The sequence below is a fragment of the Equus caballus genome, chromosome 12 (assembly GCF_041296265.1).
Source record: "Equus caballus isolate H_3958 breed thoroughbred chromosome 12, TB-T2T, whole genome shotgun sequence".
NCBI classification, from domain to species: domain Eukaryota; kingdom Metazoa; phylum Chordata; class Mammalia; order Perissodactyla; family Equidae; genus Equus; species Equus caballus.
The window spans coordinates 37,524,439-37,549,851 of record NC_091695.1 but is presented as its reverse complement, the minus strand read 5'-3'; the positions used below and the strand labels follow the sequence as shown (position 1 = coordinate 37,549,851).

General features: G+C 44.2%; 1 protein-coding gene across 4 annotated transcripts; it reads right to left on the bottom strand.

The window, feature by feature from the left end:
• Positions 1 to 7,660: 7,660 nt before the first annotated feature.
• On the bottom strand, positions 7,661 to 21,392 carry MS4A8 (membrane spanning 4-domains A8). 4 transcript variants are annotated; one of them, XM_001493583.5, is made up of 7 exons: positions 21,168 to 21,392; positions 20,173 to 20,395; positions 18,148 to 18,270; positions 15,168 to 15,227; positions 13,475 to 13,612; positions 8,313 to 8,426; positions 7,661 to 8,127 (listed from the first exon to the last, which is right to left on the bottom strand). In XM_001493583.5, the coding sequence occupies exons 2-7, from the start codon at positions 20,389 to 20,391 to the stop codon at positions 8,023 to 8,025; spliced, it is 759 nt and encodes a 252-aa protein (XP_001493633.4). In that variant the 5' UTR covers positions 20,392 to 20,395; positions 21,168 to 21,392; the 3' UTR covers positions 7,661 to 8,022. The 4 variants fall into 4 exon arrangements, with proteins under 4 accessions (XP_001493633.4, XP_023509904.2, XP_070084866.1 ...); XM_023654136.2 differs by having other exon boundaries at positions 20,173 to 20,392; positions 21,168 to 21,291; XM_070228765.1 differs by lacking the exon at positions 15,168 to 15,227 and having other exon boundaries at positions 21,168 to 21,299.
• Positions 21,393 to 25,413: the final 4,021 nt, after the last annotated feature.

The window sequence follows — 25,413 nt, the reverse complement described above, 5'->3', positions numbered from 1 at the left end:
GGTGTTTAATTTGAGATCAAAGAACTGCAATTTGGGGTAGACAGATTTGGGTAGCAAATCAAATACTGTCCCGCTAGGGAGTACGTGATAGGGAGCTTATAAAGGCAAAAGAGGGAGATTTGTATTGCAAAGAATGTTAATTGGGCTTGGCAGCAGAAACTTTTCTTGGCTAACCATAATTGATTGCTAAGTCTAGCTAGAGTGAGGCCAAATCCTTCACTGTAATGAACTGCAGGTTTCCTGCAGGATTCTTAAAATATTTTTCTCTTGACCTAGTATAAAAGTTCTGGCCCAATGACAATATACAGGAGACCCGTCTCCTTAAGGGCTTCCCATTAAAAGCCATTTTAAAGACCTTAGATGTCAGCGACTCCTTTTTGTTTCGCATTTCACATAACTGAGGCTAAGAGAGCTTAAGTAACTTGGTCACAGTCACACAGTTAGGACACGTTGACGTGAGATTTGAACCCAGGTCTGTCCGCCCTCAGTTTTCACAATGAATACTGTGCTAAATGTTATACTCTGCTTCACGATAGAAAAAATATGGGATATTTCTGCCTTCTCTTTTCAGAGCACCCTTCCTTCTCATACATGTGAAAAACAACACAACTGTAGACCTGGCGATTGGCACAGCAGCTGAGTCCTGTGATGGACACTCTTGAGAGCCCTTCAGTTCCACCTACTGTCAGAACAAAGGGAGGTGGTTCTATCAGAAGCCTTGCTATCAGTTCTAGATTGAGGTCCTAAATAAACCCAATCATGAGGTGCCTGCGGCTGGACTTGATGGAGGTAGGAGAGGGTGAGCCAGAAGATGCCTTGCAGGGTTCCCAGCCGTCTATCTTAAGATTGCTGTGTCCCTGCAGAGGTAAAAACTAGATTTGAGAACCCGTCCTGACTCCTCACTTATCTTCCACCTGGCCAAACTCTATATCTCCAAGGTTAGGTTGCTGTAAGCTCTGTCTTGTTGGAGTACACTAGTCTATCTCAAATGCTTTTATAAAAAGGCAATGTGTGGACCCCTGCCTCATCGCTGCTCCCCAGAGACAGTTCCAAGGGCTGTCTAGGTTCCAGGTCTCTCCTGATGTGATCCAGGTTCGGTGAGAGACATGCAGAAGAATTCATAGAAGTCTTACCTTGTAGTCCTGGTGGGCCTTTGAATGTTCCTTCTTCAGGTTCTGTGGGCCTCTGAAATGCGGTCTGAAAACTCCTGATGAAGGGGGAAAATTCAGTTTCTCTTTGAAGCAACAAAGTCCTCTTTGCAGGTTCGTTTAAGAGCCAAACAATGGTTAATTCTCTGGCTTCCAAGTTGAGTTCATTTGCTCCTCAGAGTATTTGCGGCCTGGGATGGAATGGGATTCCATGGGAACTCCTTTCAAAGTCTTTCTTTGAGAGATTAGCAGATCTAGAAGTGGGCCATGAAGGTCTTATAAACCAATAAATTACATTGAGTAAGCAGTTGACACATGTTTAATGAGTGTCTGCTGTGGGCCAGATGGTCTGTTAGATGCTGTGATACAAAGTTCTCTAGAAGTTGACAATGAGTTGGCAAGACAGAATATAACCATTGTTGGATATTTATAGTACAAGTTATGGCTGGGGACAGACAAATAGCCAGACTGTGAGTGATGACGTAGTTGGGAGATGTTTCAATTCCTCTCTTCCCCTCTCTCTTGAGCTCACTCTAGTGAGGTTTTTACATCTGTTCACCAAAACCACTCTTGTCAAAGTCTCATGACCCCACATTGCTAAGTCCAATAGCCAGTTCTCAGTCCTCAATCTACTTCATTTATCAACAGCACTTAATTCACTTGGTCATGCCCCTCCCTTTAAACCTTTTTTCATTTTTTTTTTTTTTTTTTTTTTTTAAGATTTTATTTTTTCCTTTTTCTCCCCAAAGCCCCCCGGTACATAGTTGTGTATTCTTCGTTGTGGGTCCTTCTAGTTGTGGCATGTGGGACGCTGCCTCAGCGTGGTCTGATGAGCAGTGCCATGTCCGCGCCCAGGATTCGAACTAACGAAACACTGGGCCGCCTGCAGCGGAGCGCGTGAACTTAACCACTCGGCCACGGGGCCAGCCCCAAACCTTTTTTCATTTTTGTGCAGGATCCCATATTCACAGAATCTTCTGGGTTTCCCCTACATGGCTATCTGTTCCTTCTCAGAATCCTTTTATTTCCCCTGACCTCTAAACATTGGAATTTCCCAGGACTCAGGACTTGAGTCTCACTCCCTTGATGATGTTATCCAGTCTCCTGGCTTTAAATCTCATCCTTGTGCTGATGACTGTCTTAGCATAAATGCCGTAGACTGGGTAGCTTATCAATAACAGAAATTTAAATCCAAGATCAAGCGTGGTTTGGAATTCAAGATAGAAGCAGAAATTATTTTGAGGAGATCTTTTCTGTAAAGGGTATTAGAGAAACAGGGCAGCATCTCTAGGTGGTTCTGGGGTCCGAAGAGGGTTTCATTTTCAGAGGGGAGAAATGACAACATGTTTGTATGCTGTTGGGTATAATTCAACAGATTGTGAAAAACTATGATGTGGGAGAGAGTGAGTAGATGAGAGGGGTGGAATCTGGTGCCAGGTGGAAGGAGCCTGGATGTTTCCTCTGTAGTAATTGGAGGGAAGGCAGGCTATGGGTACAGAAAGATCTCGTCTTTGGTCAGGGCTTGTACTTCTCTTCTGAGTGCACTTGGGGAAACAGGAAGCAAGCTCATTAGGTGAGAATTGGGGAGGAGGTATTGGGGTTTGCAGAGAGAAGATAAGATATGAAATAGTTGTCTGGAGGTTTGGAGAGAGCATAGATTAGGGAAAGGAAGCAGAACGTCTAGACAGTTGTGTCAGGCACTAGATAGGCAGTTGGTTGAGTTAAGCAAAGTTTGGGATTTTGTAGACAGTACACTGAGGTGAGAAGGTGACAAAAATGTTGAGAGTGATTGTAACAGTGAACCATGAAGCTGAGTGATGGCGAGAGGGAGTAGGAGACACTGAAAACGTGGGAGATTGATGGGTTGTAGGTCCTGTTGGAATTGAGGACTATAGGACTTGAGTTGGTGAGCTGGAAAGATAGGAAGTGGGGGTTGGAGAGAGGAACATTGAAACTGAGCTTATGGAGGAGGTGCAGTTGTGAAAATGACCAGGTTAATGTGTAACCATGGCAGAGTGATGCAGATGAGGTGGAAGACGGGATCATTGAGGCAGAGGGATATTCAGTGAAAAAGGAGGTCACAGAGTTAACCATTGCAGGCATATTTCTTTGCCTCACCTTCCTCTGCCCTATTGGTGTTTGCCCTTCGCTGTGTGGGGCTGATGACTGGTGGAGGAAACACTCCTTATTGCCTGACTGTTCATTGACCATCTGGTTTATTTCCTGGCTGGTTTGTGTTTGTGTTTTGTTGAATAATATTTATTGAAGCCTATAACCCAGTCCCATTAGAGATGGGTGGGTGCATCATGGTTCATGTTTATTTATTCTACCCTTTTTATTGCCTGTCAAGCCCTATTTGTGTGAATAGAGCCCTTCCCCTAACCATGGTCATACACTTGTAGCTCCCATCACCAGGGGAGCCTCTGATTATCAAGGTCAAGAGAGGGTGGGTGGATCCCAGCCAATTCATTCCCACCATGAGTGAGTAGATTGGAACATCAGGATCCTAGTACTGAACACAAAGGACAGTGACTTTATCATCCTTACCATCATCCCATGCTTTCTTTCTGTCCTGGGACCAGCACTGCGGACATGAGAGGATGAGGTGGCCAGTGAGCATGGGCTTTGGAGGCAGAGGACCTGGATTCGAATCCAGCTCCACCAATTACTAGTGGTGTGGACTTGGGCAAATTATCTACCCTTTCTGAGCCCCAGATTTTCATATTTCTTGTTCTTAAAACATAGATAATGCCACTCTGTATTGTTTGAATAGGAAATGAGATAATGCAGATGAAATGGCATTGGGCAGAATAACTTAGTAGATATTACGGACTCAATAAATGTTAATTCCTTCTTTTTTCAGAAGATTGAGTCCATTCAACGATACTTATTGAGCACCTGCATCCTTGTGTGGTGCTCAATAGTGGAAGGTGGGGGCTATTCTTTGACAGCAGGATGACTTCTGGCAGGCTTTGGACTGGCTCGGGCAGTAGTCCTGTATGTTGTTTTATTGGTCTTTTACCTGGGCAAAGTCTAATCTTGCTGGTCCTGCCTTCATTGGCCTCGACATGTGTACAGCCTCTTTCTATCGACTCCTGGTTGCTGATTTAACTTTATGAGGCATACAAAGTGTATTTGACAGTAGCCTCACCTGGATGGGAATTGGAGAGAACAGATGATCAAAGGGAGGGTGAGGGTCTTGGGCCTCTGAAAAGCTTTGGTAGGAAGTGGATGGGCTGGGACTGAGTCTTAGCCGGTAAGTTGATTGCTCAAGTCTAAAGAGGAAGGGTCATCTTTTTATCTCCTAGGTGATAACTTGGGGAGCATCTCATGTGGATTTCCACTTAGATGTAGTTCATTCTTTGGAAGAGCTTCTCAGTAGAGTTGTCTAAGGATGGAGTGGGCTGTCTTTGGACACACCACCATAATATACACCGCCATATAAGGTGCTCAAAACTAGAAGGAACAATCATTTGAGAAGATACGGTTGAGCAGAGGTTCTCAAACTTGAATGAGCATCAGAATCACCCAGCATACTTGGTAAAGCACAGATTGCTGAACCCGACCCTCCGAGTTTCTAATTAGTAGGTCTGGGGTGGGGCCAAAGAATTTGCATGTTTAACAAGATCCCAGGTGATGCTGATATTGTAAAGATGGGGCAATTACAGAGAATATTGAAGCATCAAATGAAAGCTACCTTTAATTTCTTGGCCACCTCTGACATGCTATGCTCCTATAAGTTCTTGAGGGCAATATTACTGAAATCTTGGTTTTTCTACTGAAACCGTTTCCTACTCCAGCCTTCCCCGTCTAAGGAAATGGCTGTTCACTCAGTTACTTGAGCCAGAAACCTTGGCATTGCCCTCAATTTCCTCCTCTTCCTCTGCTCCCCCACACCGTCCATGAGCCCTAGAGTCTCACCTCTGAATCATGTCCCAAACCTGCCTCTCTGTCTCCATTGTCACTACCTAGTCCAGGCATTCAACAAGTAGTTATTGGGCACCTACATCCCGTTCCGCTTCCCCTAACCATGGTTGTGTGCTTACAGCTCCCATTTTAACTAGTTTCACATGGGGAGTCTCTGATTACCAAGGGCAAGAGAGGGTGGGCGGATCACAGTAAATTCTTTCCCACCGTAAGGATCATGTACCATCAAGATTCTGGTAGACAAAGGACAATGATTTTATCATCATCATCACCGTCGATCTCCAGGGTTGATACACTTTTCTGTAAAGGGCCAGATAGTAAATTTTTTAGGATTTGCAGCCCTTATAGTCTCTGTCATGCCACTGAACTCTGCCGTTATAGCACCAAAGCAGCCAGGGACCATTTGTGAACAAGTGGGCATGGCTGTGTTCTAATAAAACTTTATTTACAAAAACAGGTAGTGGGCCAGATTTGGTCCACAGACCTTAGTTTGTCAGCCCCTGTCCTGGACTATCACTAAATCTCCTCCTGGGTTCCCCGCTTCTTGCCTTCACTCTCCTCCACTCTTTTCCCTACAAAGCAGGCAGAGTGATCTTTCACAACCATAAACCAGATTACCTCACTCTCCTGCTAAAGCCATCCAATGGCTTTTAGCTCTAGAATAAAATCTGCATCTGTTATGTGGCTGCTGCCTGAGTTTCCAGTCCCTTCGTGAGACATTCTGTGTCTCCTCCACTACGTTCCATCTGCAGGGCCTTTCTCTTCAGTTCCCTGAACACTTGAAGCTCTTCCCTGATTGAACAACTTTGCACAGGTTGTTCCCTCTTCCTGGAGTAGTTTTTACTGTACTTTCTGTGTGGCTAGGTACTTCTTTTCCTTCGCATCTCCTCTTTAGAGAAGACTTCCATTCAAAAACTCTGCCCCTCTTCCCCTTCCCTAGTAATGTCTATATGAGCATCCTATGTGTTTTCCCCATCACTTTTCATTGCTTAACTCATCACATGATTTGCCTGTTTCACACTCTGGTATGTAATTGCCAGAAGGGCAGGGACTGTATCTGCTTCATTTGCCACTGTGTACCCAGAGCCTGGCATACAGCAGGTACTTTATGTTGCTGGATGACTGAATGAATGGATATGGAAGGGATTCTTTCCTGGAAATAAGAGGATACTTTTCATTCTAGGAAATATTCAGTGAACAGCTGCTATCTACCAAGGCTTATCCTGAGCCAGGCAGGAGGGCTAGGATCTAAGGAAGACATTGTGTCTACACTCAGGGAGACCAAATCTATACAAATGGTACAAACTGTGGGCAGTAAGATTTCTGGGAAGGAAAAGTCAGGGTGGTGTGGGTCATAGCATGGCATTGGGGTGGGGGGTCCTGGGAAGCACGTGTCTTTCCTTGATGTGACATAACCCCTCACATCATAATGCCCCTTCTAAAGACTGAACTTATTTCCCAATGTATTGCCCCAATGTTTTTATGGAGGAGCTGTAAATATTGCAAGTGTGAATAAATTACTATGAAACATAAAGTCACAGTTCTATTATTTTTTAGCCACCATACAAAAATCAGAACTTTTTTCAGTCAAGATGAAAAAGAAATCCTCAAAGTTAAACTCTGAATGTCATCACTGCCAGGTCACATTTTGCACCCTCCCTTCTCCCTCCACAAGACTGCTTTTCACTTGGATGCTTCTGGCTGGGAATCTAAGACAGCTTCCCTGTGGAAGTGGAACTTGAACTTGCCAAGTGGAGAAGATGAGGGCAGGCATATCAACCAGGATTTTACGAGAAATCTCAAATTCAAGGGTGATGAGTCCTGGGACCCAGGGCCTGATGAAAAGAGGTATAATCACTTTGCAGTGGTTTTGTGCACTGACTGTACATTTGAATCTCACCATCTCACTTGAGATTTGAATCTCAAACTCCCAAGAGAGGAGCTTGAGCACAGAGACTGCAAAGAGGGCCAAGGGCAGTGCCATATTGGAGAGCAACACTTTAGGGGCAAGAGGAGAGAGATGGGCTTATGTAGGAAAATTAGGAGAGCATGTGGAGAAGCTGGAACAGAACCACGATAGTGTTTTAAGGAGAGAGTGGTTTGTGGGGTCAAATCCTGCAGAGGTCAAGAAAGATAAGGATGGAAGCAGAACCATTGAACTTGGCAACTTGGAGCGCATTGGTGACTTTGGTGAGAATAGGGTATATTCACGAGTACTATTGCATCAGTGGTAGCAGGACAAAAGGATTGATCATTTTAGTGGATGACTCACCCTCCCCAATGGTGTTCCCAACAGTGTTGTTCCTAATTGCCCTAAAAAAACCCCTTGTTCTCCTTTAATGCCCCACTCAAATGTTGCTTCCTTAACCAGGCTTGTTCCCTGCTTCCGCTGTTCCTTGTCACATCCCTGCCAGAATAAATAATATCCATCTCTGTTCTCTCTCTGCACATCCCCACATCTGCCCTGTGTTAGAGAAAATTACTTGCATGTTGTCCTTTCTTGTGAGGCCAGAAGTTCCTCGAGGTCAAGGACTTTGTTGTGTTCACCCTCCTCCTGCCATGAGTAGAGTCTTGAACATATCAAATGCTTAGTACATATTTATTAAACGAATGAATGATTAGAAGGATGAAGCTTGGGTTGTATAGACTTTTGTTCCTCTAGCCCACAAGCTCACACAGGTAAGCACAGGAATATGTACACACAAAGACCCCATGTTCCCCCCAGGGAAGACCTCTTTGCTAAAATCCACTTTAAATTCCTGTCTCCTTTTTAATAGAGGAACAGCACGATTTACCATGCTGAATTGAATGAAGTCCAGATGCATGCAGTTGGAAAGACATATCCCTTAGAATGTAAGGGAAAGAAGAACTTGGGATTCAGTAGCCCAGAAAGGGGACATCTTCATTTGGTCCCAGTGAAAGATGCTTCTAGAACCTTTGGCTTTGCCTATTTGGAGACCTGGACCAGGTTGGAATAAGTTGACGGGGGGTTCGCTGGTTCTGGGATGACCACTGGGTTTGACACACAAACAGTTGGGTAGACGACGCCCACCTAGAAAACACAGGCACACAGTAGGTCCATGAATAAGGGTGTAAGGAGGACCAGGCATGCGTGGAGGCCTCTAGACACTGCGGGACTCCTCCTACTCCTGGGCAGGAAAGGGAAGCATGAAAACCCCTCTAGTCTCCACCCCCTTTGGGGCATTTTCCACCTGCTGAGGAGCCCCCAGGACTCACGTTGTTGTGTTGACAGCAGACCAGTTGGCAGCCAAAGTGGGAAGAGGTGCTTGCAACGCAGAATTCCAGAATGCAGAAGATGAGCAGCACAGCAGAAACAGCTGATCCAGGGGTCTGGAACCAGAACAGGTGGGGAGGACATGAGTGCTGGCCAGGGAGTTCCAGGTCTGGCTTGAAGTCTGGCACTGCAATGGATCATCACCATGGCTTTGAGGAACTCCCCCAACCTCATCTCAGCCTCATCAGGAAATTATCTCACTGGGTTTTTGTGAGGGTCAAGTGTGTTTGTAAAAGAATTGTTATTTTAGCATTTACTACCAGTGCTCCTCCAAGAGAAAAAGGAGTCACTGTTTAGGAAAACATCATAATACCTTGCTTCAGGTAAGGGGATGAGGCCTGAGGGTGTGCTCTGGAGTCGACACTGAAACAGTAAAACTGTTCTGTGTAGGAAGCAAATAGAAAGTTGGGAGCACGGACAAGCCACAGAGGGAAAAGTGAGATGGTTAGAGGAGAAAGATGTGACTGAACAACATGATGGGAAGGTGGACCCTGCAGAAACAGGCGTCCCGAGAGAAATTAAGAGTTTACGTGATAGGGACGTCAAATCTTCAGTCATCAGTAGTTTCCTAGGCTTTAATATAACCCTCCATCTCTCTGAATCTTTAGAGAAAGTCGGCCACTGAGACAACCTTCTTGGCTTATGACAGTGGCGTTTTGTGGAGGGAAGTAATTGGGGCTGTCTTTAGCTTGGGAAAAAGAGTTAGTGATAGGACTCTGAAATTGAACTAGTTCAGCAGTAGTAGATGCTAAGGACCAGGAGAAATCTAAGCTGTCACCTTGCTATTCTGCAAAAATGCCCAGGAGAATGGGGCCTCACCCTGCATCTGGGGGGAGAGCTTGAGTAGAACCCATTTTAATCTTAAAGGACAAGGGATGAATGACCCAAGTAGCCATGTGGATTCCAATTACCTGAGATAATAAATATGAGTGTAAAAGCACTCAGAACAGAATAGGTACCAAATAAATGTTTGTGAATTATAATTTTTAAAATGGCATTGGAGACAGTCCACTGCTCAAAGAATTCTCCTTTTTGGAGAGACCTCTCCTTAGTACATTTCCTTCTCCTCCCTCTCACTTTAGCAAGCATTTATTAAACCTCTGTTTGGTACAAGTGGCCAAGAAGAGCATCGTGAGAGGCACAATCTAGCGAGGGAGACAGATACAGATGTAGATCATTATATTCACTTCTAGCATATGAGAGCTATAAAAGAGCCCCACAGAGTGCCTTAGGGGCACCGAGGAGGGAGGTTAATTTTTACTGGAAGACTTAGAGAGGATAGAGGAGGGAGAGGGTGTCCAAGGCAAAGGGAAGGGCAGGATGAGGATGTCTTCTTAGTCAATGAATCTCAGAAGCTTAGGGGAGAAGGGCCTTTACTCATTCTACTGGTCCTTTCCAAATGTATTTTTAACAATAAAATTCTTTCATCAATAAGACCTTCCAAGAAAAAGGGTTCCCCCAAGAGCTTTGGTATTTATAATTCGATGGGCAATGATTCATGCTCGTTGAGCTCCTGGAGTGCCCCATCTCTTGGGTCATCATTTGCAAAGTTCTGATGAAGCCCAGTCCTCCTTGGTCAGGTCGGGGGCAGCCAGGATGGGGAAAATTGTCTCTCTAAGATCAGACATTGCCATAACTGAGATTAGAAGCCAAGTTTTCCGACTCAAAAGTTACTGATCTTTATACTTCAGGGCATTGGCTGGCCTGCTGAAATTAATCTTTCCTAAATCTCTCCCCCACTTCTCCCTCCTTAGCTCCTCAACCAGGAGGAGCTCCCTCATTTCTTACACTGGGCAATTCATGCCTCCTTGGTCCGTGCTTTCCCAGTAGGAAAAGACCGGAGTGTTCTTCAGTGCTTGCTTCTCTCACTGGAGGGGAGTAGCTGGAGGTCAGGGTGAGTAAAGGATTAGAAGGGAAGTGAGCTGTAGGGCACAGGGAGTTGGAACCAAATCTCTGGGGAGCAATGAACACCTGGCTGAGGAATGTGGACTTTAATCCTAAAGCAACTGGAATCCATAAAATGTTTCCAGGAGGGGAGGAACTCAAGGTACTTTTGATAAATGACATGAAGTTGGTCCACAGGTTCTCTGGGGAGAGGCTTTTCTTAGGAATCTTGGAGAGAAAAGTCCTGGGAAGGACAGTCTGATCAAATATAGGTAACAGTTAACAGCTACCATGTATGCAGTACAAGCCATACCTGGTGCGTTCGTATATTCATTTGACAAATGTCTATGAAGTGTCAGCTATGTGCCAGGCACAGTTCTAGGCATTTGAGATATGGCAGTGAATGAAACAGAAAAACATCTCCGCCCTTAGGAAGCTTATATTCTAGTGGGAGGAGACAGACAGTAAGCATGAAACGAAACAGACGAGTCAATTGTAGAGTTTGTTAGATGTTTAAAGCTATGGGAAAAGTGGATTAGGGGAAGGGGAGTTGGGATTCTGGGATAGTGCGGGGCGATGCTTGAGACTTTAGGTACGGTGTTGGGTCATTTGGGCGGGCCTCATTGAGAAGGTGAATCCTGAGCCATGGCCTGAAGGTGGCGAGGGAGGGAGGGAGCTCTGCGGGTAGCTGAGGGAACATTCCAGGTCTGAAGATGGAAACATGCCTAGGGTTTTCGAGGAAACATCAAGGAGCTTGGTGTGGCTCAAGTGTGGAGAGCCAGAAGTCGGTATAGAGCCTGGGAGCAGAGGGCACCAGAGGACCAGCATCTTTAGGCCACTGTAAGGATGTTGGCTTTTTTTTTTTTGAGTAAAATAGGAGAAGCGGAAGGTTTTGAGCAGATAAGTGATGTGACCTTACATTTCAAAAAGGGTCACTCTGGCTGCTGTGCTAACAACAGCTGCAAGGAGACTAGGGTGGGAGCAGGAGGAGCATTTTGGTGGCTGCTGCAGTGGCTGAGCTGAGAGGTGGTGGTGGCTCGGGCCAGCGTGATAATGGAGGGACTGGTGAAAAATGGCTGGATTCTGGATGTATTTTAAAGGTAGAACCACCAGGATTCCCTGAAGAATTGGCTGGGAGGTGTGACAGAAAGAAGGGGGTCAACGATTATGCCAAGGTTTTGTCCCGAGCAACTGGAAGGACGGAGTTGCCATTAGCTGAAACAAGGAAACAAAGTTTGGGAAGGAAAATCTGGAGATCAGATCTGGATGTGTTAATTTCAAGATGTTGAGTGGACAGTTGGATACAAGAGACTGGAGTTTGGGAGCGAGGTTTTGGCTGGAGCTCTGCCTTTGGAGTCATTGTCCTAGAGAAGTTGTTTCTCTGTGAGAACGCCAAGGCAGTGAGCGTACAGAGAAAACAGAAGCGGACCTGGGACTGGGCCTAAGAGACTGGGGAAGAGAGAAGAACCAGCAAAGGAGACAGAGAAGAGAGCGACCAGCAAGGGTGGAGGAGAACCAGCCCCAGGGTGGAGCCTGGAAGCCACACGAAGTCCACCAAACAGGAGAAACGAGTGCGGACCTTAAGCAGACTTGGTGTTTGGAGAAATGAGGCTGAAAGTCTGATTAGAGTGAGTTCAAGAGAGAATAGGAGAGGAGAGAATGGGAGACAATGAGTGTAGACAATTTTTTTAAGGATTTCTCTGAAAGGAGGACCAGAGAAATAGAGTGGTAGCTGGCAGGAAAGTAGGAAAGTAGAAGGTTGGTTGGATTGTTTCTCAAGATGGAAGAAACAAAAGCATGTTTATATGCAGATGGAAAAGCTCTAGTAAAGGGGGACAGTCGATGATGTAGAAGAGAGGCGGGGCGAGGGAGAGGGGAGAGAAGTGGAGTGATAACGTTGAGTGGCCGGGAGCGGACGCCCTCTGTGTGCAGATGGAGAGACTGCGTTTACATGGGACTCATCTGTGGCTGCCCTGTTCCACCTGGTACCTGTGAGTCCCGTCTGGCTGTTGAGCACTTGAGATGTGGCTAGTCCCAAACTGAGATGTGCTGTAAGTGCGAAATACACACTGGATTTCAAAGACTTGAGGCCCGAAACGCAAAATACCGAATTAATAATTTTTTTTACACGGATTACATGTGGAAATGACAACACTTCAGATATATTGGGTTCAATAAAATGTTATTAAGATTAAGTTCACCCATTTCTTTTTTTCTTCTTTTTTTTAAATTAAATTTTTTTTTTGATTGCAGTCACATTGGATTATAACAATATATAGCTTTCAGATGTACATCATAATATATTTCAAATTCTGTGTAGATTACATCATTCATCACCCAAGGACTAATTATAATCCATCACCACACATGTGAGCCTAATCTCCCCTTTTGCCCTCCCCACTGCTCCCTTCCCCTATGGTAACCACCAATCCATTCCCATTGCTATGTGTTTGTTTGTCGTTGTTTTTATTTTCTACTTATGAGTGAGATCATACGGTATTTGACTTTCTCCCTCTGCCTTATGTCACTCAGCATAATACCCTCAAGGACCATCCATGTTGTCACAAAATTTTTTTCTTCTTTTTAAAGGTGGCAACTAGAAAATTTAAAATCATGTATGCAACTCACGTGCTATTTCCACTGGATAGCATCAGTCTATAGCACAGTTTGATGAATTACGGTCCACGGGTAAAATTGTGCCTGCTGCCTACTTTTCTCAATAAAGTTTTATCAGAACACAGCCCTGCTCATTTGTTTGTGTATTTTCCGTGGCTGCTTTTGTGCTATAGGATAGGGTTGAGTAGTTGCCACTGAGCCTGGATGGCCTGAAAGTCTTAGATGTTTACCATCTGGCCCTTTACAGAAAATGTTTGCTGACCTCCTCTCCATAGTAATGGGCAGAAAGGCAAGAATGGAGGAGGGGCACAGGTTGGTGGGTACATATGCGTCATATGTGTAATTGCCTTTAATTCTCCTAGCAACGTCATGGATAGGTGTGGTTTTCCAAAGACAGAAACTAAGACTAAGAAAAGTCACGTGCTTAAAGTAACCCAGAAACAAAGCTACAGGTCAGGGACTTTAGACTCTGTTCTGAGTCTGACAGCACCTCCTTTTCCTACAGTGCTCAGTGAAGAAGCTTGGTTGTTGGGCCCTGTCCAACAATTTCCTAAATATAGCTAAGTCGGAACCCAGAGGAGCGTGGGTTGAGGGGCATACTCACCACACCCCAGGTGTCTGGGTAAGGAAAATGGTCAGGGTAGGCATAGGTGTGGATGAGACTCAAATCTGTGATGAAGAGTATGATTCCAATCACAGAACAGATTGCACTGACGATGTTCAGGCCCAAGCTGCCATTCAGCTGAAGAAGACACAGAGGGTCAGGGTAGGAGAGAAAATGATCATAGGTGAGATGAGCAGAGACTCAACAAATGTTTCTTTCTTTTTTTTTTTTGCTGAGGAAGATTCGCTCTGAGCTAACATATGTTGCCAATCTTTTTCTTTGTTTTTTCTTTTTTGCTTGAGGAAGATTAGCCCTGAGCTAACACCTGTGCCAATATTCCTCTGTTTTGTATGTGGGTTGCCGCCACAGCATTCCTGACAAGAGGTGTAGATCCGTGCCCAGGATCTGAACCTGTGAACTTGGGCCGCCAAAGTGGAGTGCACCAAACTTAACCACTACACCACGGGGCCGGCCTCAATGAGTGTTTCTTAATGTGGCTTCCCGGAAACCTAGTTCTGCAGCAAGTAAAGAGGTGTTCTGTGCAAAAAAATTTTTGGGTAAATTAATTTTGAAAAAAGCTGGGTTGAACAAAGTTAAAAAGGTCTTTGCTGCAGGACTTCTCAGAGCCTTTAACAAGGATTATGGATCTTCCAGAGGGGAATACAAAATAGAGATTTTCCAACTCTACCTAACCATCGTCATAGAGCATCTTGTGGGACAAGTGTCCCCAAGAATAATCTTTGGGAAGCACTCAACCCATTTATCCCGTAGAAGATAGGCAGGAGGCTCACCCCCAGTGTCCTGGGAGGTGACAGGCTCTGACGCTCCATGATTCTGGGCCATGTGCATAAAGATAATGCCCAGAATTTTGAGCTTCATTTTGGAGATTTTCAGATGGATTTCATCTGGTCCTAGGGACCTGGCTGCTTTGAGGCTTGTTACCCTAGAACACCTGCTCATGAGAGAAACAAAGGTACTTTCTACTTTTTTCCTTTTTTTTGGTGAGGAAGATTGTCCCCAAGCTAACATCTGTGCCAATCTTCCTCTATTTTGTATGTAGGATGCTGCCACAGCATGGCTTGATGAGCAGTATGTAGGTCCAGGCCTGGGATGTGAACCCACAAACCCTGGGCCCCCAAAACTGAGCACGTGAATTCAACCACTACCCCATCGGGCCGGCTCCCAGAGGTACTTTCTTGATCCATTGCTAGGGGACCACAAAGCCTTGTCCGTGTTGATTTTCTGAGCTCACTTGGCTGGATTCCTTAGGGAAGGAAGCAGGCAGGTGCCTGGGTTCCCCTGATTTCCCAACAGAGACGGCTGGAGGCCTACTCTGTGCTCTGCTCTGCTGGAGGGGCGCCCTGAGCCCCTGGAAGCTTTGTACCCCCTCCCCTAAGGCCCAGTTAGGGAAGCTATTCCCTGTCTCTGTGTCTCCACACTCTGAAGCTTTAAGTAAGGTGGCTGTGTTGCCCTTGCCTCCTCCAAATCCTCTGGACTCTTTCCTCCTTGTGACTCTGGCTGGGTTCACATGGTCCTGGATGTGAGTAGGGGCGAGCCTGTGTGTCTGTGCCTGTGTCTAGTTATAAGTAGGCACAAGGATGAGGGAGGGGTTGCGTGTTAACCTTCTTCCCAGGCTTGCATCTCTCTCCTATGGGTCCCCAGCTGGGAGGGCCAGTCTCCAGATGTGACTTACCAGGCAGGAAGATTTTGGATAATTTTCTGCTGACACTGAGAGGGATCCTGAAATGATGAACTGGCACAGGAGAGAGGGGGTTTAGAAAGAGGTCAAAGGTTAGGACCCATCTTCAGGCTTCCATGATTCTGGTCCCACACATATTCTCTCGCACACACTAGGTTCCTCTGCTGGGACCTCCAGCTCAACACGAGGAAAAGAATGAATGAACGAATGCATGAGTGAGCTGTTTTGCACCACAAGACAGGGTAGTGAAGTGGGATAAACCAAGATTTTAGGACCCAGCAGACCTGGTTTTAAATCCTGGCTTGAAACTCATGTGATCTTGGGTAAGTTATTAATTTCTCTAAGTCTTTATTTCCTCACTTGAAAAATTCAAAAAGCTGCATGTCTTCCTAAATGTCATTGTCATGAGATAATTGATGCCCTGCATCTGGCATTTGGTATATCTTGCACCTAGTAGACCCTATACTTAGTAGGTGGTCAATAAAGGTTACTTCCCTCCTTGTCTTTTATTTTCCCACATGCACATCTTGTTGGTTGCCCATCTTTATCTAAGGATGCAGTCAGGCATGGGGGCTCTGGAGAGGGGAGGGAAAGGGTTACCAGCCTCCCCACTGCTTTTAGATATAAGGCCAGCATTAGTCCTTGCCTGCCTATATACCTCAGTCACTCCAAAAAAGTTACGTCTCTAGGATGCTGAGCATCAATAAGAGGATGATGAGGTAGATCGTGGGAATTTATTTCAACACTGGTATTCCTCAGGCCTCGTGGATGGTGGGTCACTGCAATGGTCTGTGAGGGCATCAGCTATGGTCTGATAAAAGCTTTGCTGAGCACTGCCACATGAAGTGTCTTTTTCACCTTGCCTTATTTAACTGCATGATGGCCCATCAAGCACTATTATCATCCCCACTTTACAGAAGGGCAGACTGAAGCTTAGAGATTTTTTAAATAACTCACCCAAGACCATTTCAATAGCAGAGCTGGGAATCAAATCTAGGCAGTTGACTCCAGACCCCGTGTTCTTAACCCTCACCCTATACCCCCCTCCCACTCAGGGTGGATGCATGTGCTGTGGATTGCAGATGGTTTTACAATGAAAACTTACTCTAGCTGCTTATGCCTTCTAAGGGGAATGCCATTTTTCCTATAAGTGGAAAAATAAATCTCGATCTTACACCCTTCTGTTTATAGAGACTGGATGAGGAAGGAAGGGAACAGAAGGCTGGACTTCTGTTGTCCCCGCCAGTCCTTTTGAGGTGCCAAGGGAGATGGGCCTTTATTCTGGAAGAAGACATTAATGATCTTTAGGAAATGGATAGTTCAGGAGTCAAGAAGGTAACAGAGAACAAAAATGCCCTGCAGAAAAAAGGGAGGAGGGCCCTCAGGGCTGGAGGGAGCTGAGCCACCTGGCAGAAGGGGAGATGGCTAGCAAGGCGTTTGAGATGTCAGGGCAGCCACTGGACACTTAAGAATACTCACTAGAATCTAACACTCATTAGCAATGTAGCTGTGGTGTCAGTCCTTTCCATTGCCCCAAACTCCATGAAAGTTGGCCATATGCACACAGGTATGGGGTCTGGGGGAGGAATAGGGGCTGAGTTCCAAGTCTGAGTCTGAGTCGAGAAGAGAGAAGACCACAGCCTTAGTGGAGGATGCTCAGAAGGAGGCTCCCAAGAACGTAAGCCCTGCCGTTTTGCAGATGTTGCGTGAGTGTGAGGGTGGAGGATATCTCTAGGCTATTTTATTTAAGTCTCATGGGATAGGGTGACTTTGGCTGATATCTAGGTTACTCCAGAGTTATGCTATTTGTGGGAAAAATTGCATTTGAGTCACGGATAGATGTGTGAGTCAAGGGACAGTCTGTGTAACAGCAGGAAGAAAAAGGAAATCAGTGGGTGGAGAGGGAGAAGGAGGGACTGTGTGTGTTGGGGTGAGGAGCGGAGAGTGGAGGTGTGTGTAGGGGAGAGGACACTGGGGGAATGCAAAAGAATCATAAAGGCAAGAGATTGGAGGGGAGAAAGGACTTTTGGTTCTTAAGCTTTTATGGAGTCACAGATCACCCTGAGAATCTGCTGAAAGCTATGGACTTTTCTAGAAAAAAAAAATCTAACATAGCAAATATTTTATTAAAACAGGGACTCTGAAGCCCATCTGTGGACTCTAGGTTGAGTCCTCAGAGCTTAATGACTGCTCTGTGGCTGGGCAGTCACTCTTGACCATTGGGGGAAATATTTTTCTCCTGGAGCTCAGGCTGTGGGCTTACTTTGAACAGTTGAGGGTTATTCCCCAAACGTCTTTTTTCCAGATGGGTGTTTTTGTGTGAATTGGAAAAAGATGCCCCCTTTGGGTTGATGAACTAGAAGAAGGCTCCTTGACCTCTGGGGTGGGCCAATTAGAAAAAGCACCCCGTCTGGGTGGATGGAGCCTTGCAGGGCTGTCACTTGGTGTTATGGGCTCAATTGTGTCCCCTCAAAATTCATCTTTTGAGGTCCTAACCCCCAGTACCTCAGCATGTGAATGTATTTTGAGATAGGGCCTTAAAGAGATGACCAAGTTTAAACGAGATCATTAAGGTGGGTCCTAATTGAATATGATCAGAGTTCTTATAAGAAGAGGAGATGAGGACACAGACACACAGAGACCATGTGAGGACACAGAGAGAAGACGGCCATCCACAAGCCAAGGAGAGAGGCCTCAAAAGAAACCAACTCTGCTGACACCTTGATCTTGGACTTCCAGTCTCCAGAACGGTGAGGACATAAATTTCTGTGGTTTAAGCCACTCAGTCTGTGATATTTGTCATGGCAGCCCAAGCAGACAAATACGCTTGGTGAACAAGACCTGAGCTGGATTCACACACGTGCTGTCTTGGAGGGGAGATTTCTGGAGGCCAAAAGCTGCTCAACTTGACAAGGTGCCCTGAGTCCACTGACACTTCTGGGAGCTCACTTGCGTGGTGACTCTCCTTACTCACCAAGATGCCTCCCCAGAAGGGAAAGCCTCCGTAGAATGAGATAGCTACATAGTACCCATAAAGGACAGTCAGCATGATGAAGCCGAGGCCGATGTGTATCAGGCCGATCAGGATCTGGACGGTCTGCAGGAGAGATACAAACCGAAAACTTTGTTTCTGAAGCTGGATCCTGTGTCCCCTTTGTGCCTCCTTTTTATATGAATAAACCTGTTGTTTCCCTAGTCTACAAAGTCATATGTAAAACACAAAAGTCAAATAAAAACTTCCCATAATTTCTCCCCACTCATAGGAAACAACAGCTTACATTTTGGTGTATAATTTTCTGTTCTTTTCAAATATATACATTGATAATACAAATGGCTCTGTATAATTAGCTTAATATTTCATCATCAACACATCCCTAGGGTATTAAGTTTTCTTCAAACATATTTTTTAAGGGCTGCCAAGATTCCATCATGTAAATATTCCGTGGAGTAATTGGGACAGAAATGTTGGACAGGTAAAATTGTTTCTATTTTTTCATATTATAAATAACACTGTGATGAACATCTTTGTGGATAAACCTTTGTGCTCATCTCTTATTTCTTTAGGATATGGTTATGGATTGACTTGTGTCTGCCTCTCCCCTACCAAATTAATACGTTGAAATTCCAAGCCCCAGTACCTCAGAACGTGATCTTGTTTGGAAATAGGGTTGCTGTGGATATAATTAAGTAATAGGAAGCATGCCGGAGTAGGGCGGGCCCCTAATCCTATGACTGTTGTCCTTTTAAAGAGAATGCCATGTGAAGAGACACACATGCACACAGGAGAAAGCCATGTGTGCCAAGATTGGAGTTATGTTGCCATAAGCTGAGGAACCACCAGAAGCTAGGAGATCTGGAATCGATTCTTTCCTAAAGCCTTCAGAGGGAGCATGGCCCTGTGGACCCTTGATTATGAACTTGTGGCCTCCAGAACTGAGACAATACATTCCTGTTGTTCTAAGCCACTCAATTCGTGGTACTTTGTTAGTGCAGCCATGGGAAACAAATATAGATATTGTCTTGCACAAAGGGTGTATATACATACATATGCATATATGTATAAACATACATATTTTTGTAGTATATATATACACAAATATTTTATTTCCTGAAATTTGTACAAAGGGTGGCAAATTATATGCAATATCTGCCCCTTATTTTCTTCCATTAATGATATATCTTGGACTATGTCCGTATTATTACATAAGGAGCTTCCTTGTTCTTTTTATAGCTCCACTCCATTTCCTTCTTTTGATGCACGATATGTACATTGATTTAACCAGTATTATATTAATGAATATTTTGGTTGTTTCCATCCTTTGTTATCACCAACTTGCTGCAAGGAATAAGCTCATACATATCACATCTCTCATGTGCACAAGCATATCTGGAGGATGATGTCTCAGAAAGGGACTTATTAGGTATTTTGCAAATTTGCTAGATACAAATTGCCGTCCACATGGGATGCATCGATTGACACTCCCATGAGCAATGTACTGGAGTGGAGCTAGGATTTAAGCTTGGGCATCTGGATCAGAATCCACGCTTGTCATCATTCAGCTGCATAATGAAACTGGCCTCCCCTACCAAGGACAGCCTTTCAGGGGGCCAACTGTTGTGAACTCTTGTTTTGTTGGCTGTCTATTGGGCAAAAATTCCATTCGATCACATTGGGTTTAGATACCACCCTCTGGCTCACTAGACCCACTTTCTTCCACAGGCTACATGGATGTTGGCAACAGGAGCAGTGTTCAAGCTTACTGCTTTTTTGTTGCTTTTCTTCTTCTTTCTTAAAATGCCTAAATCAGAAAATACAAGGCCCCATGCAGAGGCCCTGGTGATGTTGCACAGCTGAGCTTTCTAATAGACCTGAGTTTGGCAAGGCCGGGTCAACTCCAACCCTACTCCTAGATTTGGAGTTTCTGTATTTCCAAACCTCGTCACTCCTCCAGCTCCAGCCGTTTGTGACTGCTGGCCTGCAGAGGGAAACAGCACTTACCCCTAAGGCTTTGCCTTCTTTCAAGGCTCTCTGGGCAGGTTGCACAGTCACAGATGGCTCCAAACCAGGTGGGCTCCTGGAAATTACGTGGACTTGGGGCTGGTTGCTTGGATAAAGGGACACCTGAGGCATGCCCCCTGGGATCACAGGATACCCGTTTTGGGGTGTTACCACAAACACAGAATTGGCCGTGGGGCCTGCTGAAGTCATCGAATTCATGCTGCTAAAAATTAAATGCGATAGAGTTATCCTTCATGTATGCACTAATGTCAACATTGAAAAAGGACGTTTGCCTCCATTAGCTCATGTGAGCATCTCAACACCCCTATGAGTTTACTAATCCTGTTTTAGAGATAATGTTAGGTACCAGTTACAGGGCATTTATGAAGTGCCGGGCAGTCAGTGTTTTACAAATACATCTCCTTTAATCCTCACAGCTGCTCGGTTATACAGATGAGAAAACTAAGACCCAAAGAGGTTAGGCACTATGGAGGGTGAGGGCTGTGTGTTTTTCATGTTTGTGTCTCTCATAGTGCTTCACGTGGTATTTTGCAATAGCAATACTATCTGGTTACAAAATTTCAGAGCTGAAAAGTCTCTCGGAGAACGTTGAGTCCAATTCTTTCAACTTCTGGAAAAGGAAACTGAGGCTGGGAGAGTGGATATGAATTCCCCAACGTCCCAGTCATGTAAGTATTAGTTCAATGGAGATCATTCTTCTCAAGGAAGCCCTGTTGCCAGTGTAGTGTATATTAATTGGATGTCTCATGCTGCTCAATTTTCTAGGCTACTTGTGAGTTCTGGTCTGGTTTAAAAACTTTCCTTTCTTTTCTTTTCCTCTGTCTTTTTTGGATCAGACGCCAAAAAAACTGGTACAATAAACCCTACCACGTGCTCCAACCCACACCCAGATTCATTGTAAATCTCATGTGGCAGAAAAACCTTATAACCATCCCTCTATTATCCATAGAAACCATTCGTTTAAGCATACTCACTTTCCTGTGCCAGTGGCTAAGTTCCTCTTGATCCTGTTCCCAACGCTTTGCTGCAGGCAACTCTTGTTTTCCCCTCGAGAGACTGAGTGCACTGAGTTCAGTTGGATATGTTTAGAAAGATCCAAAGTCCTCTCCACTTTTCTCCTAGGTGCAGACCAGTTGCTTAGAGCTCAGCTACCCCACCCATATTTACTTCCTGTTCTGGCCAAGGAGACAATTAAATGCAGTTCAGTTGGGTAAGTGTTTAATGATATCTGTGTGGAGAAGAAAGTGAAAGTGCTGTGCTTGGTGCTCTGGGGGAGACCGGGGAATGAACTGGGCACTCAGGTGTAGTGTGTGTGGCTGTAATGCAAGACAGAACTACATAAATGCCACAGTAGAGAAACAAGAGTCCCCCGCAAGAGAACAGAGGAGAAGCTGATTTACTGGGTTTGAAGAGAATAGGGAAGACTTCAAACAGATGGTGGAGTTTTGAAATCAGTGAATTACATGAGAAAAGGGGAGTCCCAACATGTGAAATGAAAATTGCAATCAACTTAAGTCTATTTTTTAAAATCTTTCTATTATTTTTATTTGTATGTGAGTTTTTAAAAATATAAATTGGGTCATGCTCTATGTTACAAGTCTATTTTTATGTAAGTCAGAGCCTAAAGAAGATCAGAAAACGCCCACAGGTGCGCAGCCAACGTAAGCATGATGTACGTCACGTGACTTGCACAGGCAAAATGTACAAGAACTGCTGTAATAGGCAATGAGTCTCTGGATGGAATGGTCCATGACACATTCACCTTTGTATTCCTACTGGCATATAATAGGCAACCAACAAATGCTCACTGGATGAAGAAGTGAAGCTGATAGGTTGGCTAGAACTTTGTAAAATGTCAAGAGAAAGAACATTATTACAGGCAGAGGGTATGGAGGAGGGCAAAGGCATGGAGGAGAGAAGGTATAGGACACATTTTGGGTATGGCTAATGGTGGTTGAAGCATTTTGTGGGTGAAGGACATTGAAAGCAATAAGGATGAAAAGATAGATGGAGGCAAACCTCGTGTCTTTAACTCGTTTTTCTATCAGATTTCTGGACCTTTGTTTCTCAATTTTTAAGAGTTCTTTACATATTGGGAATATTAGCCTTTTATCTGTGATATCTTTTCTCCAAATTTGACAATTGTCTTTTGACTTTGTTTATGGTGGTTTTTAAAATCATACAAATTGAAAAAAATTTATGTGGTAAAATTTATCAATCTTTTCTTTTATTACTGCTATAGACTGAATGTTTGTGTGTCCCTGGCCCCCACCCCCAATTCACATGTTGAAACCTAATCTCCAATGTGATGGTATTTAGAGATGGGGCCTTTGGGAGGTGATTAGAGTGGACCCCTCATGAGTGGGATTATTACTTCCTGTTCCTGTCATGAGAGGGATTGGTACTTCCTGTTCCTGTCATGAATGGGATTAGTAAGTACTTCCTGTTCCTGTCATGAGTAGGATTACTACCTTTATAACCTCAGAGAGCTCTCTGGCCCCTTCTGCCATGTGAGGACACAAGGAGAAGACATCTGTCTATGAACCAGGAAGTGGGTTCTTACCAGACCCTGAATCTACAGATGCCTTAATCTTGGACTTCTCAGTCTCCAGAACTGTGGGAAACAAACGTTTGTTGTTTAAACCACCTAGTCTATGGTCTTTTTGTTACGGCACCCCAAATGGACTAAGATAATTACTTATGGAGTTTGAGTCATTGTTAGAAAGACTTCCCAAAACTAAGATTAAATAGGAATTCACCTGGAGTTTCTTCTAGTACTTGTATGGTTTGTTTTTTTAACCATTTTGTAGGTAGTCCAAATAGGCTTTATTTTCTCCTCTGACAGTAGGTGTTTGGTGTCAAGGTACATTTTTCCTACCACAATGCTTTCTTTCTCCAAACTGTTAATTTTGTTTTACTGAATAATGCAGTATGTGATTTTACTTTTTACATTTTGATTCCTAATACATTTAGGGTTTATTCTCCTGTATGATATGAGATATGGATCTAATTTTATATTTTTCCAAAAGGCTATTTGGTTGTCCCAGCACCACTTGTGAAACTGTCTCTCTTTACTCCAGCGATTTGAAATGACGTTTTTGTCACACGTTAAATTTCCATATGTGTTTGGGCCTAGTTCTGATCTTTTTCTTCTATTCCACTGGTCTATTTATTTACCTATGTGTTAATTCAACAATGTTTTAATTATGGAGGCTTTTTAGTATGTTTCAATGTCTGATAGGGCTATCCTCTCCTCAGTTTTTCGTTTTCATTATTTTTCTGGCTATTCTTGCATGTTTCTTTTTCCATATGAACTTTAGTGTTAATTGTATACCTCCATAAAACAGCTTGACAAGTTTTTGAAAAGATGAATGACATGAATCAACTTATATTGAGGGAAGTAATAAGAGGCATTTGAATGGAGACATGTAGGTGACTAAGCCCGAGTTCTTTTTGGGACCAGCCTTAAGCAGCTATTGTAGAGGACAGACTTGTCAACGTTTTTATTGATTTCTCAGAAATGACATCAACTTCCTAGAAGGAAGAGACATACAGGAGAGAAGATTGTTGTCCAAATCTACTGTAGAAATGCTGTTGATTGGCCCATCCATAATGCCTTGTCCCGCTCTGGAAGTCATCTTTAGTTTCTGTGCCTACAGATAATTCTTGCCTCTCTCTTCCTAAGGATGGTTGGGTGTGGGCAGACCAAAAGTGCTGGGAAGTTAATACTCCAGGAATTTTTCTTAACAAATGAAAGGTGGGTATTCCTGGATAATTATTCTAGCTCTTTACTGCTCACACCCCAAGGGATAATCCTGAAGTGTGTTCCATCTGTCTCTTAGAAAGTCCTCATAAAGATTGAGCCCTCTGGGTATCTATCCTAAGAACCTGAAATCAGCAATTCTAAAAGTCCCATGCACCCCTATGTTCATTGCAGCATTATTCACAATAGCCAAGTCACGGAACCAACCTAAGTGCCCAGCAACTGATGATTGGATAAAGAAGATATGCTATATATATATATATATATATATATACACACACACACACACACACAATGGAATACTACTCAGCCATAAAAAAGGACAAAGTGGTCCCATTCACAACAACATGGATAGACCTTGAGGGTATTATGTTGAGTGAAACAAGCCAGACAGAGAAAGACGAACTCTGTATGACTCCACTCATAGGTGGTAGTTAACATATGGACAAAGAGAACTGATTGGTAGTTACCAGGGGAAAGGGGAGTGGAGGGAGGGCACTATGGGTGAAGTGGTATACCTACAACATGACTAATAGTGATGTACAACTGTAATTTCACAAGGTTGTTAACTATCATAACCTTAAAAAAAAAAAAAGATTGAGCCCTCATTCTCTGGAACAGAATGCCCATTCATTAATGCATACTTTATTGGCTTTCCTCCCTTCCTGTATCACTTTTCCATTTTCTCACAATCTCTAAATCGTTATGTCAGCATCTGCTTTTGGGGGAACCCAAAATACGACACCCACTGACTTAGTTTCTGAAATAACTGCCAAGTGTAAGAGCATGTGAGACTCTAAAGATTGAGATAGGTTATGGAGGCTGTTGGTGTAGTTTAACCTTCCCCACCCCGCAAGTGATGCCCATGTCCCTTCTATGGCATTTCTGCCAGTGCTAAACACTTTTAGGAGTGGAGAACTCATTGCTACTCTAAGTTCTCTTTTTAGGGAAAGGTAGTGAATGGATTATCTTCCCCTTATCTATTGACCTAAAGAGAACAGAGTATCCCTAAAAGATTCAGTCTCTTTACACCCATTCTGGGCATGCTGATGGCTTAGGCATACTTTTCTGCATTATGGTATCACTTGGGGTCCCAGAAGAAAACAGAAGGCAGTCTTAAAGTGCTTAATTGAAGGAAGATTAATGAAGGAATTATTTAGAGAAATGTGAGCAGCGTCATGGGAACCAAAAGGGATGTTGACACAGTTGGTAACCAATAACAGATGGAAGCTGTTATTTCCCCTCAGCCTTAAGGGGCAAGGGGCAGGAACCATGTTCCTGTATCAGCAAGAGCTGTAGCTAAGGACATGAGCTGTGTAATATGAGCTGAGGCCTTAGATAGAGGAATTCAGCTACTGTTGAAATTGTGACCAGAAAAGGGGAGCGTGAGCAGGGCAGAGAAGGGCTGTGCTGGCTCTTTCACCTGGCTCTCCAGATCTCCTCTCCATCCTTCTCCA

Coding starts and splice junctions, on each gene's coding strand:
- MS4A8 (XM_001493583.5), bottom strand. CDS start 20,391: ATGAATTCGATGACTTCAGCAGGCCCCACGGCCAATTCTGTGTTTGTG. Junction 15,228..18,147: donor CCTTCTGGGGAGGCATCTTG/GTGAGTAAGGAG, acceptor CTCCTGTGCCAG/TTCATCATTTCAGGATCCCT. Junction 13,613..15,167: donor ATCCAAAATCTTCCTGCCTG/GTAAGTCACATC, acceptor TGTCTTCTTCAG/CTGAATGGCAGCTTGGGCCT.